Here is a 16,741-nt window from a genome sequence, read left to right on the forward strand (position 1 = left end):
CATTGCTTTAAATACTTACAGACCTCTTCTTTAGGAGTTGCTTTCAGATCCTACGGCGTATCTTTATGAAAGTCTTCAGAGGTGGCAAAATCTGGCTCCAAAAAATGGATTTAGTGATAGTCCAAATAGCAGAAAAATTCGTGTCTCCTTCTACCCCTTAGGTAAAATGAATAGAAGTAGAAAAAAAAGGGGTGCAAAAGAGTAAGAGAATATTCTACAAATGGATTTAAGTATTAGAAACAGCCCAACATTTGGAACAGGGTGGGAATTACAGATTTTTAAATGAAATTGATAAAACAAATTTTCTTGATTGGTTTGCAAAGTGATACTGAAGGTATTTCCATAATAAGGCTCTTAGGAATTTTTGAGCCGTGATAACACTAATAAAACTATACATGTGTCGACATAAGAAATGTCTAAACCTGTAGAGAAAATCGTTGTAAGAGTTTATTTGAGCCAAACTGATGACATACGCTGGGAGCAAGATCTCAAGTGCCTTGGAGAATAACACATTTGCAGCTTCTTTTATGCATTTGAAGTTAAGGAGAGAATGCAAGGAAGATTGCATGGAGGTGGGAGAAAGCAAGGCGGGCATTGGATTACAGGATAGTTAGGAAGATTATGTGCTCTCTCTCTTGAGAGTGGTTATAACTTATTTCAAAGGTATGTTAACCTACTGTGTTTCCACGAAAATAAGATCTAGCCGGACAATCAGCTGTAATGCGTCTTTTGGAGAAAAAATTAATATAAGACCCGGTCTTACAGTAAAATTATATTATGGTAATATAATACCAGGTCTTATATTAATTTTTGCTCCAAAAGATGCATTAGAGCTGATTGTCCGGCTAGGTCTTATTTTTTGGGAAACATGGTAGTAGTTGCACAGAAACAAAGGACAGGGCTTATTTAAGGCAAAGATGAACCTTTTACTAAAAAGTTATATGCCTGGGGTGTGATTACCCACCATGATCTGCCCTGTTAGGAATTTTTGATCAGATCACCCTGTGAGGTTACTTTCCGTAGAATCCCCTTTATGTATCAGCTCTCAAGGTGGTTCTATTAAAGCAGATTAACTTGGACTTGTAGGTTCTGGTCAGTTTGTAAAATTTCAAAAACAGAGCCCTCATTTATTATGTTATAGTCACCCATATATTCTCAGTCCTTTTCCCTCCTTCCTACCTCCCCACATACTCACTCACATAGACACTGAATTGTTTTCCCAAGTGGTAGCAAGAAGGAATATTGTGGGGCTTCAGAACCTGACAGAACAAGCTCTCCTCTGCTGGGTTGAGTTATTCCGCTGACTTTTGGCCTGTTGGTCTGTCGGGTAGATCTCCAAGGGAGCAGACAGCCTGTGTGTATGTGGTGCTCCTGTTCCACGGAGTTCTGTTTCAGAAAACCCAGATGTGGTTCCTTCTCTCTCTCACGTGTTTCCCACACTCTTCAGCACCTGTGTCTGTGTTTCTCACCCACTAGGGGAAGCTGCATGACCCGCAACTCATGGGGATCATCCCGAGGATCGCACACGACATCTTTGACCACATCTATTCCATGGATGAAAACCTGGAGTTTCACATCAAGGTCAGTGCCACGGATGGAGACCCAAAGAAGAAACGGGGTCCAAAATTATGTTTCTTAGCTTTCCTCTTATTTTATACATGTGAAAGGTGATCTTGTCTAATTTAAATATTACTGTGGTAAGAAGAACCGTATTTTTTGTTTAATGATTAAGGTACTACTTAGCTGTCTGGATGGTTTGCTTGAGATATAAAGTGAAAATCCTCTTTAGAATGAAATCATCTTGATACTTGCCTGACTTCTACCCTTTACTATGTAGATTTCTGTAGATATGACGGAATGACTGGGTTTGCCCAAAGTGGGTTTCATGGAACACAGTCTCTCATATTATTAATAGGTGGGTACCGGGGAAAGTGCTTATGTAGCCAAATGAGCTGGGAAAATGCTTTGTTGAACAATATTAAGTTTATCATGAGCTTCCGTATACTGTTGTATAATATGATTATGCAAAGGGAACGTGGAATATATTACGTTACCCAGTTTGACTGTAGACCTATTTTTTTTAATGACCGGAACCTATGTTCTGGCTTAAATTCATAATTGTTGGTATTAGGGGTATATTCATTGGAGCTTCTTTGTTTGCAAGTGACTGAAAGCCACTTGTTTAGGCAAATAGAGGAAGTTGTTATGAGATCCAGAATCTGATAGCAGGCTTAAGAGGGAGGGGTTGTGGAGAAGCGAGAAATCCAGGTCCTACTTTTCCTTTTTAATCTAAAAAAATAGAGATATAATTCAGGTACTATAACATTCACCCTTTGCAAGTATACAGTTGATGTTTTTTAATCCTTTCCAAAATCGGATAACCATGGTTACTATCTAATTCTAGAACATTTTTATTACCCCCAAAAGAAATTCCATACCAATTACTGTCTCTGCATTTCTGCCTTCTTGCTTTATTTCTTTGTTGTTGTTGTTGGGGGGTGGGGGAGGGCGCACGATGTCAGCTCCTGCTCCACATTCCCTTATTTCCAATTCCTGATTCCCCAGGGAAGGGGGTCCCTGGCCCAGCCTACTGTAGGTGATCCCCCAGCTCTGATTAGCTGGGTCTAGGATGCACATGGCTGACTAGGGATGGAATTAACGGGGTGGGGAGGAGAAAGGGGCAGTTCTGAGAAGATGTGGAGTGGACCAGATCAGCTGAGAGGCTGAGATCACCCTTGACGGGTGGGACTTACTGCACTTGGCCCACCATTTTAGAGGTGAGGAAACGGAAGTTCAAGGCCATAATAGGTCCAGAGGGCCAAGTACGTTACGAATCATTGGCAAGGATGAGATTAAACTCCTGATCTGACCAACCCTACACACAGTACCTTTTCCATTATATTAAACTCTACCCTTAATTATTTCTGTTAATAAATACGTTTCCTTAAGTATATAAAACCAAGGCAATGACTGTTTGCCCAATTGTAAATTGCACCTGGCAGATCTTTTTTCTTACTGTTCCTATAGTTGGCTAAAGCAGCTTCTTGCCAGGATTCTTTATATCTAAGGATATAGAAGCTTGTTGCTTTGATGGGATCAAGATTTAGGAGCTTAGTGCATCTTTAAGGTTGTTTGTATTTAAATATCTCAAACTACTTATGGGATAATCCTGGAGTAAGATGTTAAACCAATTACTTACTGCCCTCAAAACAGGGTCTTGTATTTGAATCTTATTAAGATGAAAACAGCCCAGCAGGAGGAACAACACCCATGTCCCTAGGGCTAAATTTTACAGTCTAGGTTCCCTTGCTGCATTTGTAGTTATGCTTGCCTCTTTCATAAATAATAATCGTTAAGTGGACAAGTTAGCTATTATTGACTACTTCGTACTTTGTACTGAGTAGTGACAGGCCTAATCAAGAAAAAGAGTCTCAATTCAGGCAACGTTGAAGATCTGTTCCTTCAAGTGGGTCCCGCAGAGGTTCTAAACATTATTTCTGAACATACTATTTCTTAATGCCAAGCAATGCCTATTTGTTTTTCTTTTACCTGGCCTCACAAAGTACTTGAAGTGACAAAAATAGCAAAATCAAACCCCCACATAAAGCAGCCAGTAACTGCTGTGGTAAAGAGACATGAACAAATCAGAATTCTCTTTCTACTTTTATTAAATGTGGACAGCATTCTAATGGCCAGACTTGCTAATATCTGGTTCGTGACTGCTTTTTAGATGTCATTAATTTTCTCTGTAATCTATGGAAATAAGGGCGCATGTGTAAGATCTCAAAGATAACAGAAAAGTCTGAATGAAAACCAGACAATTCTGGAATACATAGAATGAGTTGGAGCCAGGGTTGAGTTGGCTGCAGGAAGGACTGGGTTATAGAGAGCTGACTAAGATTAGAGGCCAAATATGTCTGTAGGATTCTGGGAACAGAAGCAATGGGGCTTTCGAAGGTTGGGTAGCTGTGTCTATGGCATATGAGGCTCAGTGACGGGAGTTTCGCATTCAAGTGGACAGAGGTAGTTAGGGAGACAGGCGACATGGTGGGGATTCCCAGCTACAGATTCCAGGGTTCAAAGCTGGAACCCCAAATCTCAGAGAAACTAGGAAGTCAGGAGATTCCAGACTGAGATGCAGAGAAAAGGTAATGAACCGGGGCTGAACTGGGTTAGGACCAGTGCCAGGAGTCTTCACTTGCTGCCCCAACTAGAGGCAGGGCTGGTCCAGAGCTGGGATGTGGAGACGAGGTTTCACCTGTAGTCACATCCCAACTTTATAACTACGTTTTTCCGACTTTTCTGTCCATTCCTTTGTTTATATTTCCAAAAAAGCCCATCGACATAAGGAGAGAAAATTTGATCTGGGAGGCAGAAGGCAGGTGTAGACAGGATGCAGAATCCTAGAGGGGATTTTGGACGTCAAGTCTAAAGGCTTCATTTGACAGATGGGAAAATTGAGGCCTACCTAGGATCTTGGTTCAGTTTTCAAGAGCACATCTCGTTAAAGTTGTTCTCTGAGGTTAGCTAGCCTATGAGTCACTTGGGATTTTAGAAGCAGTTTCCTAGGCCCTATTCTTAGAGATTCTGCTTCAATAGGACTGCAGTCGGGTTCAGGGCTCTGCAGTTTAAACAAATGCTATGGGAGATGTAGACATTGGCGGTCCTGGGGCTGAGATTTGAGAATAATTCATCAGAAGGCTTCCTTTCCCTCTCACAGTTTCATTGTCTTTCATTAAATCACATTTTGTTTAAATCTTTCTGGACTCCTCAAAATCTGCCACCATGATTTCTCTCATAGTTACCTTGCTGAGCTCTTGTAGTTCTCAGCAAACTGCTTTTACCCGCCTCCCCACTTCTTCCCCCACATGAATGTTTGGACCACTCTCCCACCCTGGTCTGCTCAGGCTGTCAGTATCATGCAGAAGGTGAGGGCTACAGAAGGTTTTTGACAATTACTTGCAAAGGATGTTTCCTTTTCCAGCTGATGTCACACCTAGAAGATTGCTTGGTACTCATCTGAGGTAAAAGCTAGAGTCTTCCTGTAAGTGGCTGTCTAGCACATGGTGTAAATAACACCTGAATTGAACCACAGGGCGCTGTGATGTGTGAGGACAGAGAGTGGCCCACACTGAGCTGGGACCCATGGAGCAAACTGACGAAGCCAGGAAGCAGGATGCAGAGTGTGGGCTGGGGCTCTTCACTCTAGGACTTTGAATCTTCACTTTGGACCCCTTCTTGTTACTCTTCTTAGCTAATGCATGACAAAAGCTTTAGTAAGTTCTAATAATGATATTTTTGTAATATCGTGTGGCATTTCTGTCTCAAACTCAATTTGCTTTTAACAGGTTTCCTATTTTGAGATCTACTTGGACAAAATCAGGGATTTACTCGATGGTGAGTAACCTGAATGTTTGTCCTTTATTTGTTCTGTAACTAAAGTCCAGGGAGGTTGAAATGATTTAAAGCCCTTCTTAAGGAATTAATAAAGATTTATAGAGATGTTCTCTTGCCTTCAGGCTGTCTGCTTATTCTCAGCCAGGGCTTAAACTTGCATATTGCAGAGATTAGATTTGCTTATCTTCTGCAATTTCTATTTTTTCCTCCAGTACAGGGTCTTTAACTTTTTTTTTCTTCTTTGCATGTCATTATCATCTCTGAAGTATCCAAGACAAATTTGGCCGTTCATGAAGATAAAAACAGAGTTCCATATGTAAAGGTATGAAGAAAACTTGATTGATGATGCAACTTATTTCTCTCCATTCACTGTCATAATAATTATTACATGTGATGCCCATATAAAGTACATAGAGATATTTAATCATGTTCCTTATATTTGTAATTCATCTGGTTAAAAAATAGACATTTAATATCTACAATCATCTCTCTATGTGAATGTATCACAGATGTTTAATCATGTGAGGTAAGACTTGCAGAAATGAACAAACATTTATTATTCACATTTAAAGAGGCTTTGGTATTGAGTATAACTGTTTATACCTTGCTGTTAGGGGAAGCCTATTACAGTACTTCAAAGTGTCTAATTAAAGTTGGAAATGGAAAGCAAAGCAAAACTTCATCTACTTTTTCTGTCATTGATTTTCTTTATTTCTGCCTGCATGGCTGCTGAGTTTGATTATGTATTCACAAATCTAGGGAAACCGGCCTTTCTTTTCTGGTTTACTTTGGGGTTTCCTAGGGGATGCACAGACTTCTTTTTAATGTAGAATTCAAGCCTTAGGCAAGGAGGAAACGTTGTTGGATCCACATTGCAGCCTTTCTCTTGATCTGCACATCTAGAAGTGAAATGGGAATATGTTTAGCTGTTTCAAGATATTGTTGCTTTTCAGATTTTTAATGGTGAACCTGAACTGACTGTCTTGGCAGGGGTGCACCGAGCGGTTTGTGTCCAGCCCGGAGGAAGTCATGGATGTAATAGATGAAGGCAAGGCAAACCGACATGTGGCTGTAACAAGTAAGCACAGTGTGGTGTTTCCTCCCCTCTGATTTAGGATGCAGGTGTCTGCCTACTCCCCAGGAAGGGTGGGTAATGAGGTCCTGAGGAAATGGGAAGGCAGTTGGAAAGCAGTGTCTGCGACACAAACACCAGGGATGTGCAGTGAGTGTCTAGGCAGGTTGTGGGAACCAGCGCCTCCTGCTGGCCAGAGAACTCTTGGAGATACTGGGTGAGGCTCATTGGATGCTGGTAGCAGCCTAAGCCTGAACGTGGGGGAAAATAACCAACCAATCAACCAACCAACCAAAGCCCGGGAAGTAAGCTTCTATGTTTATTTGAACCATGTTAATATTGAGGTTTGTTTTTTTTTAATCCAAACCAACAACTTGTATATGCCAGTCATACACATGGAAAGAAACCATATTAGATTTCTGCTCTCTGTATACAAGGGAAAGAAAAGCAAGGAGGAACTCAGAAAACAGAGTGGAGCTTTATTGAAAACTTTCCGATATTGAGTTAATAATAAACGCATTCAGGTCAGCTTGTTTACCCTGTGGTTCCTTCCTTGGCATGTGTACACATCCCAGGGAAGCAGATCAAATGGTACTAGAATGGCAAAGGTTCCATGAAAAGCAGGGGGGCTGTCCGTTCTATTCAGAGGGAGATAGAGAAATGAGAGTGAGTTCATATGAAGTGATATCTTGGTGTGGTTTTGATTTGCATGTCCCTAACGATTAGCGATGTTGAGCATCTTTTCATGTGGTAATTGGCCGTTTCTACATTTTTGGAGAAATATCTAAGTTCTTTGTTTGTTTTTTAATTGGGTTGTTTGTTTTGTTGTTGATTTGTAGGAGTTTGTTTTATATATTATGGATATCAATCCCATATCAGATACATGATTTGCAAATATTTTCTCTCATTCTGTGAGTTGCCTTTTCACTCTGTAGATAGTGTCCTTTGATACACAAAAGTTTTTAATTTTGGTGAGGTCTAAATTATCTACTTTTTTCTTTTGCTTGTGTTGCCAAATCCAGTGTCGTGAAACTTTTCCCCTGTGTTTTCTTCTAAGATTTTATAGCTTTAGCTCTTACGTTTAGGTCTTTGATCCTTTTTGAGTTAATTTTTGTATATGGCCTAAGGTAAGAGTCCAGCTTTTTTTTTCTTTTGCATGTAGATATCCAGTTTTATCAACACTATTTGGTGAAGAGACTGTCCTTTACCTATTGAATGGTCTTGACACTCTTCTTGAAAATTTTTTGACTGTATTACATGAAGGTTTATTTCTGGTCTCTCTATTCTGTTCAGTTGGTCTATATGTCTGCCTTTATACCAATACCATGCTGTTTTGATTACTGTAGCTTTGCAGTAAGTTTTTAAAATTTTATTTAGGTATCTAAGTATGGTTGGTATGCAATCTTACATTGTTGTGTTACTTTCAGGTGTACAAGATAGTGATATGACAATTTTATACCTTATAATGTGTTTGCCCCACTAATTCTAGTAATCATCTGTCACCATGCAAACATATCACAATATTATTGATTATATTCCTTTTCCCCTTTTCACCCATTCCCCCAAGCCTCTGGTAACCATTCCTATGGTCTCTATCTCTATGAGTCTGTTTTTGTTTTGTTTTCAGATTCCACATATAAGTGAACCATACAGTATTTGTTTTTCTATACCTGTGTTATTTCACTTAGCATAATACCCTCCAGATCCATCCATGTTGTAGCAAATGGCAAGATTTCATTTGTTATTGCTGCATAATATTCCTGTTTGTGTGTGTGTATCATATCTTCAACAAAACAAAAAGGCAACTCACTGAATGGAAGAATACAAGTACATTTACAAATGATACATATGATAAGAGATTGATATCCAAAATATATATGTAAGAAATTCATATAACAAAAAATAAACAATCCAATTGAAAAATGGGCAGAGGACATGAAAAGACATTTCTCCAAAGAAGACATACAGATGGCCAATAGACATGAAAAGATGCTCAACATCACAAATCATCAGGAAAATGCAAATTGAAACCACAATGAGATACCACTTCACAACAGTTAGAAAGGCTATCATCAAAAAGTCAACGAACAACATGTGTTGGCGAGGATGTGGAGAAAAGAGAACCCTTGTGCACTGTTGGTGGGATTTCGGACTGGTGCAGCCCCTATGGAAAACAGTATGGAGATTCCTCAAAAAACTGAAAATGGATATACTATACAGCCCAGCAATTCCACTTCTGGGTATTTATGCAAAGAAAATGAAAACACTAGTTAGAAAAGAGATATGTGCCCTTCTGTTCACTGCAGCATTATTTATAATAGCCAACATATAGATGCAACCTATGATGAATGGATAAAGAAGATGTGGTACATATGAGTATATGTATAATGTAGTAAGTTTTGAAAGCAGTAAGTGTGAGACCTCCAAATTTGTTCTTTTTCAAGATTGTTTTGGCTATTCGGGGTCCCTTGAGATTCCATATGAATTTTAGGATGGACTTTTCTATTTCTGCGAAAAGCATCACTAAGATTTTGATAAAGAATTACACTGAACTGTATGTAGATCACTTTTGGTAGTACTAGCATTTTAACAATATTTAAATCTTCCAATCCATGAAATTGCAATGTCTTATCATTTATTTGTGTCTTATTTTTTTAAGCAACATTTTGTAGTTTTCAGTGTATAAGTCTTTTGTTTCCTTGGTTAAGTTTATTCCTAAGTACCTTATCATTTTGTTGCTATTTTAAAAGTAATTGTTTTCTTAATTTCCTTTTTTGGATTGTTCATTGTTAATAAATAGAAGTGCAATTTATTTTTATATGTTGCTCTTGTGTCCTGCAACTTTGCTGAATTTGTTTATTAGTTTACCATCGTTTTTGTGGACTCTTTAGGGTTTCTTCCATATAATCTTGTAAAACGGTTTTAAGAAATGATTGCTAGTAGGGATTGAATAAGGCAGTCACTGGGGTCTCTGCTTGCCTGGAGAACAAAGACCGGGGTGCCAAAAGATTTTTATTTCCAGTACTCGGTCTTAATGGAGCATGTTTAATCTTTGAGACCCCCTATATGCCTAGCATGGATTATAGAAGAAGTATACCTTAATCCATAATACTTAAGAAAGTATTATGATATTAAGAAAGTTTCGTTAAGAAATTTTATGGTATTACTGATAAGGTAAGCCTTACACACAGAAGACGATGGAATTCGTCAGGTACTAATCATGATGGTAAAGGCTGAGGGTCTGAGTGAGGCAGGGAGAGGCTGTGACCTCTTCCAGGAGAGGGTCAAGCTGGTGGAGGATGTTGGAGGCTGGGGCTTCAGGCAGAGCTAGAGAATCTATCTGCAACCACTGACTGAGATTTTAGATTAATTTCTTTGCCACTTAAATCTTTCATTTCTAGAACGAGCATTGTTTTTTAAGAAGAAGTGGTGGCCGCAGATAATTTTAAAAACTGGCCGGACTTCCTTTTAAAAATGGAGCTATGAGGCATGATTTTTTATTTTTATTTTTTAGATGAGAGGCTTGCTACCAAAATTTATGTGTTCTTTGTAGAGCAGTAAACTATTTTCCTTTTCAGACATGAATGAACACAGCTCTAGAAGTCACAGTATCTTCCTGATTAATATTAAACAAGAGAATGTAGAGACTGAAAAAAAACTCAGTGGGAAGCTTTATCTAGTTGATTTGGCTGGGAGTGAAAAGGTAATTGGTTCTTTATTTGTATTACCTATAATTTTCCTGTTATTTGCTTTACTGTGCAATGGTATAATTTTTATGCCTTTCTATTTCCTGGTTTTAAAGAGCTTTTAAAGTTTCTGATGTTGCACCAAGATGTTATTAAATTTAACCTTTGTCTCCCTGCTCTCTCTTTTTGGTCCTGACGTTCCCTATTCGCGTCATGGGAGGTGTTTTGAATGCCAACTCTGCTTTATGGCTAATAGGCTCTGATTATGACATTAGGCAAGTGGTGCTGTGAACTTAGCCTGGCAAAGGCAGCTTTGCAAATGCCGGAGGGACGTGCACTTTGAGAAAAGGAAAGATCCCTCTGTTATTCCTGACTCAAATAGGCCGGGAAGGGGCTTTGTGTTGGAATGTGGCAGTCCTGCCTCTGCAGGTATGTTTGCTGCTAGAAGGCCTGCAACCTGGGGCCGGCTCGTGTTCCCCGCTTCTCTCTGCAGTGGGCATGGAGATGGTGTCTCACACGGCAGCCTCACTTCCTTCAGGCTGTGTGGCCTGTAATCAGTGTTTGGGCCACAAGCCCAATTCCTTCTTTGGTTTTGTCAGGGCTCTCGTTAGGCCTGTGTTCTGTGTCGTGCTCTGCCAGGCACTGGCTGAGGCCATACTCCAGACCAGACAGACCTCCCAGGACCTCCCACCTGCCCCCTCCAGCCTCACTTCCAGGGCACCACTAGAGGCTCCTGCTGCTACAGTCTGGTTTGGGGCCCTGCCCCACTTGGCGACATCACAGAGCCGGTCCATGTGCACAATAGCACGTGGCCCCCGTCATCACTGACATCGGTTGATTGTCCCCACCACAGCTGGCTCTGGAGCTAGGCCAGTCTCGCGAACTGTGTAATTGATTCCTGCTTAACTGTACCCCACCACTGAGTTGCCGGACACCAAGTTGTGGCCACCAATATCCCTGTAGGGAATGGCGACTCGGAGTGTTCTCCTGCACGCATTTGTAAAGCTGTGAGCAGAAAATCATCTGGGTGTTCTTGGTTGGGAATCTAAACGTTTACTGGTATGGGCTTGTAACTTGACTTAAACAGATACTCACCAGAATGGGATTACGGAGCAGCATTGCTTAGTTCCAGACTAATCCTGGGCAACCAAGTCCCACTTTGCTGCCACACCAGCTGTGTGGGGCTGGACACGAAGCCTTCGTTCTTCACAAGTGTGCCCTCTTTCCTTTCAGAGCACAGGGATGAGCATTTAGGAGCCAAATGCAGCTGAAAAATGCTGGCATTTTAGAGTGGAGGCCAGTCCCCTGTGGTGTTGGTGGTTCTTACTTAGGACATTTATGAGGCATTGCTTCTTTTGCTCATACCGTTTCCCCCGAAAATAAGACCTAGCCGCACAACCAGCTCTAATGCGTCTTTTGGAGCAAAAATTAATATACGTCCGGGTCTTATTTTACTATAAGACCAGATATAATATAATATAATATAATATAATATAATATAATATAATATAATATAATATAATACAATGTAATATAATACCTGGTCTTAATTTTACTGTAAGACCAGGTATAATATAAAATATAATTTTTGCTCCAAAAGACGCATTAGAGCTGATTGTCCAGCTAGGTCTTATTTTCGGGGAAACACGGTTTCTGTTTTCCTTTGCCTTAGGCGTTTCCATATGAACGAATCAGGATGATCTAGAGATCCAGAACTCTGGGCTTTCGTCCTCGCCTTCCCTAAGTGGTGTTCTTCCCTTGGGCGGGCAATTTGACATCTCTGGAGCTTAAATTTTCCTTGTTTGTAAAAGGCAGGTGATTGTACCTGTCTTGCATATTTCATGGAGTTAAGACATGCAAATATGAAAGCAACATAAACAACACCATGTGAACAGACTGTTGTTATCTGTGGCCCATCAGCTGTCTTATTTCTCTTATCTATAAGCAGAGGTACCCACACACACGATTCCCGGAGAGATGAGTCTATCCTATTTGAAAAAAAACCTTCTCCTGGACATGCATTCATCTTTATTGTTAGGAGTTTCTCCTTTATACATAATTAAACCCTTCTTTGTGCAGTTTAAAATGATTTTCTCACCTTTCTTTAGAGAGCAGCTGCTCACTCTGTGTCGTTTGTTCAGTCAGCAGAGCTATGAATCATGTTGAGTTCCCCTTTTTTCTAGCGCCTGTAAATTGCTCTCTCCCTACAGCAAGTATTGTAAATGTGAAATTACCAGTAATAACACAGCAGAGAAGGAACTGTGCGTGCTCCCTCTGGCTGCAGAGGAAAAAAATAAATTTCACAATGTAATAGTATACATTTTCTTGACTTTCCATACCTACACTAAAAATGTCGAAGACACAGGAACCATTTTTCTAAAGAGCTTTGGTTGAATGTTTCGAAAATGGTAAATATTTTTGAGGCCACTGGAGAGTTTGGAATCCAGAAGCAATGCTTCCTGGGGGTTTGTCCTCTTTGCTTGTTTCCTCCTCCTGGCCTTGGGTGGCCTAAGTATTATATTATGTGCCCCCGAACACAGTATATTTCATCCAAGTTGCACCTCGTTTGGACTTCTGCCCTTCTGTTTTATTACCTTTATGTTAATGTGATTTTTTTCAGAAGTTGATTTTTAAACATTTCTAATTCTTCATCTAAACTATTAATTTTAATTAAAGTTAGGTGCTAATGACCCCCCAAAAAGTATCTTTCCTTTTGGATAGTTGTTCCTTTTTTACTTGCTATGGGTAAGTGGGGAAGGAGCAGAGTCTGGATGACCACCCCACCCCCTCTTGTCCTTTTCGTGAAGTTGGAGCTCATAGTTGACCCTTTCTTGATATGTCCACTCACGGTGGCCAGGACAGCGTTTTCTCTCCAAGCTTCCCCTTGGGTTCCCTCCCTAGTGGAGACTGTGGTTCAGTGTCCCGGCCTCAGCCTTTTAAAGCCTGCTTTTCCTGGATGGATGTCCCCCGGGGAAGCATCTGCAGCTTTGCCACTTGAGGCATTTCAGCCATTCCCCTAAAACCTAATTGAGAGGAAAATGACAACAAGAGAGAAGAAATTCCCAGCCTCAGGCGCGAGGGAGAGTTTTATCAATGTGACTCTTACTTACTTTTCTTTTTCATTGCATTCCAGGAGGATTCACACCCCCCACCCCCTGCACTCTTGCCCTCCTGTGAATTGGAGTTTTCTGCTCTGCGCTTCTGCTGTCCTGTGCAGCTCACTGCTTTCTCTTCTCTCTCGTAGGTCAGCAAAACTGGTGCCGAGGGAGCTGTTCTCGACGAAGCTAAAAATATCAATAAGTCTTTGTCTGCTCTTGGAAACGTGATCTCTGCCTTGGCAGAAGGGACAGTAAGTGATCCTGTCCCCATCTATTAAATTATATTATAAGAAGTTGCCTTTTTTGGGGTCTGTGTGTGCTCTCTTTGCCACATACCCCAGAGATTGGCTTGTTTTTGTTTGGAATGGGACAGAGGGAATCCTGGCTGTGGACACCCTGCTTGCTGGGAGTTCTAGTCCATTAAAATGTGTGAATGGTGATGCTCATTTCCTGTGACCCGGGTCCCAGAATGGGCATTCTAAACTTTGGCAAGATCCAAAGACCAGGCAACAAATTCATGTTTTACACGTGTTTCTAAGCCCAATATCCCCATCACTAACTTGCTTGCCTCTGTGTTTTTTCTTTTGAATGGGCTGTAGCAGCCAATACTTTTTCTTTTCCTAAATAGAAAACACACGTGCCATACCGGGACAGCAAGATGACTCGGATTCTTCAGGACTCCTTGGGTGGGAACTGTAGAACGACCATCGTCATTTGCTGTTCTCCCTCTGTCTTCAATGAAGCCGAGACTAAGTCAACGCTGATGTTTGGACAAAGGTGGGTGTGGTCTGTCCTTACCCGTGCTCTGAGCTTAGGTGCTAGGAGTCAGTGGCGAGGAGCTAGTGTCAGAGAGGAATGAGAGTGAGGGGGCAAGCAGCCTGATACTAATTGCATCTAACAGGTGATCTGTAAACTTGAGGCATCATTTATTGAGGCCAAAGGAAAAATCGTGTTTTAAAATAATGGGCAGGAATATGCCAGTCAATGGTATGATGTTAAAAAAAAAAAAATCACTCAAACTTACTATAGATGTGATTGTTGATAATTCAGTGGAATGTCACTTTTGTTCCTCATGGAATTATTATAAGTCTGACTCATGTTCACAGGATTTCAAGTATATACAACTCAAAACTGGTAACTACCTTTAACGCCAATATTTGGGATCCATTGCAAAGGTGCTGATAGAACAGCCAGAAACTAAGATGAATGTAGAGTCGTTACATAAATATTAAAACGGGGGAAAGGAATCCTCATACTAACCCTGGGGGTAGGAGGTACGGAATGTATGTTGAGGAAAAGATGGCAGCCATCTTCTCACCTTCAAAAATGTCCCAATGAGGTTTCCTAGATGTCTGGGAAGTGTTACTAGGTGGGCAGCAGGCACATTAGTAATCCTAAAGCAGCATCATTCTCGTGCGTGGGTTTGTTCAGACCTTGCTCTCCTTTCTTGCCCGCCCCTCCCCTGTTGGCCAAGGCCTTACCTCCTTCAGTCTTGGTCCCTCCATTTCAGGTGTTTAGCGCCACCCTCTCAGCATGGCTACCTCAGGGGCTAGTTCCTGGAGTGATTGTGTGCTCTGGATTTGGGTGGTATGAGCCCAGACCTGAGGTTGGGAGATAGGGATTCTACTGCCATCATTGCCTTCAATTCTCAACAATTGTGTGATCTTTAGACAAGGGGCCAGTTCCCCGTTGGCTTCAGCGGCCTCGTTTGTAAATGGATGCACAGAGCGATCTCTGTCTTCCTCCTGGGGGCTTATGCCTGAGAAATAATTTAAGATCCTGAGAGAAAGGACAGATAGGGGTGGGCATTCTGTATGGGAAATTGTGTGGCTTGTTTGAACTGCATTAAACCCGTCATTTCCTAAGCCCTGAACAGAACATAGAATTTTACGCAGTCATGGCACCTGTGGGATGTCTAAATAAATAATAATTACACTGAAATGTTGTAGAACTAATACATCTTTTAAACTGGATTTGGGTCCTTTACTTCCTCTCAAATCACTTCCTCGATTAGCTACATGCTTAGGCCAGTGCATTGCAGTGGGATAACACCTTCTTTTTCAAGGGTACCTATAAATCAGTATCTGCGTGTGGGAAACATAGAAGACTGTGCTGATCATCCTGCCTGCCTCGTTCCCCTGGTTTCTTTTTTCCTTTTTTTTTTTTTTTTTAATTGGGGAATATTGGGGAACAGGGTGTTTTTCCAGGACCCATTGGCTCCATGTCAGGTCATTGTCTTCAATCTAGTTGTGGAAGGCGCAGCTCGCTGGCCCATATGGGAATCGAACCGACGACCTCGGCATTAGGAGCCCAGTACTCTAACCGCTGATCCAACCGGCTGCCTTTCCCTGGTTTCTTACACTTAAGCTTTAACAGTTTCCTCTGATGACATGTTTGAGAAAACAAAGCAACAAATGCATTTATAAAAGAAACATCTCTTTAAAAACAAACCCTCACCTGCAAAGCAAAAATCATCTGAATCTTTGCAAACCAGAGTCATCCTGGGGTACTGGGCTGTGTCAGGGTTGCTGCTGTGAGTGTGCGTTTGCAGCTGTCTGTAGGAAGAGTTTTAGGCTTAAGTCCAAATGATTATTTTCTCGTGATATTAGTGAGGCAGTCGTTACCATCATCATCACTAGCATGTGTTTTTAGGGCCTCGTGTGGGCCAGGCATGTCACAATCCTCATAGTAATTCTATCAGGTAGGCATTCTCTCACCTCTGCCCAGAGGATGAAATTGAGGCTTAGGCTCAAAGCCAGTCAGTACTGTACCTGAGACCACACAGTAAATGGCTAACCATGGAGGGTGTCATAGGATGGAGATGGTATTATTTGACGCACAAGGAGGAAACACAACAATGCCTACTTTTGAGAATTGTTGGGAGTATTAAATGAGTTGCTTGGATTTTTACTTCGCACAAAGGCTGGCATGGAATAGGCACTCAGTGATTACAAGTTCCCCCCTCCCTCCATCTCCAACAGTCTTCACCCATCTGATGTACTGAAGCTTGGGAGAGTCACAGTCATGGATGGGACTGGGCGGAACGCAATGTAACTTACAGGATAGGACTGGAACATAAGGAACAGGATGGAAGGAAGGAGAATTAGAATTAAGTTTCCGGAATGAATGATTAAAGAAATACTGCTGATATTCTGGGGTTCCAGGAAATGAAAAGTATGGCAATTATATTTGCAAATGAAATAGGTTGTTCTATAGTCTTTTACTGGCATCATTTGGATACTGGGCTCTCTGAGGGCAGGGACTCGGTTTATCATTTGGCATCAGTTGTCCCAACAAGCACCCAGCACAACTAGGACACAGTAAGTGGCCAATAAATAAATAAATGCTTATCAAATGAATGAACAGATGAATCTGCTGCTTATGGTGTAGGATTCCATAGAACGTTAGGGCATTTGCTGAACTATGACACCCTTATGTCCAGAAATTTGGTTGGGTTTAGATCTGGTTTGTTTTCTAGCCTATAATTA

General features: G+C 41.1%; 1 protein-coding gene across 1 annotated transcript in view; it reads left to right on the forward strand.

The window, feature by feature from the left end:
* The window catches only part of KIF5C (kinesin family member 5C), a 144,051-nt gene that overhangs the window by 58,125 nt on the left and 69,185 nt on the right, over positions 1 to 16,741 (forward strand). The window contains exons 4-10 of the mRNA XM_019737476.2: positions 1,477 to 1,581; positions 5,349 to 5,397; positions 5,664 to 5,719; positions 6,388 to 6,475; positions 10,048 to 10,172; positions 13,400 to 13,504; positions 13,882 to 14,030. Coding sequence (XP_019593035.1) covers positions 1,477 to 1,581; positions 5,349 to 5,397; positions 5,664 to 5,719; positions 6,388 to 6,475; positions 10,048 to 10,172; positions 13,400 to 13,504; positions 13,882 to 14,030 — 677 coding nt within the window. The remainder of the gene's footprint in view (positions 1 to 1,476; positions 1,582 to 5,348; positions 5,398 to 5,663; positions 5,720 to 6,387; positions 6,476 to 10,047; positions 10,173 to 13,399; positions 13,505 to 13,881; positions 14,031 to 16,741) is intronic.

This window comes from Rhinolophus sinicus, linkage group LG01 (genome assembly GCF_036562045.2).
Source record: "Rhinolophus sinicus isolate RSC01 linkage group LG01, ASM3656204v1, whole genome shotgun sequence".
Lineage (NCBI taxonomy): Eukaryota > Metazoa > Chordata > Mammalia > Chiroptera > Rhinolophidae > Rhinolophus > Rhinolophus sinicus.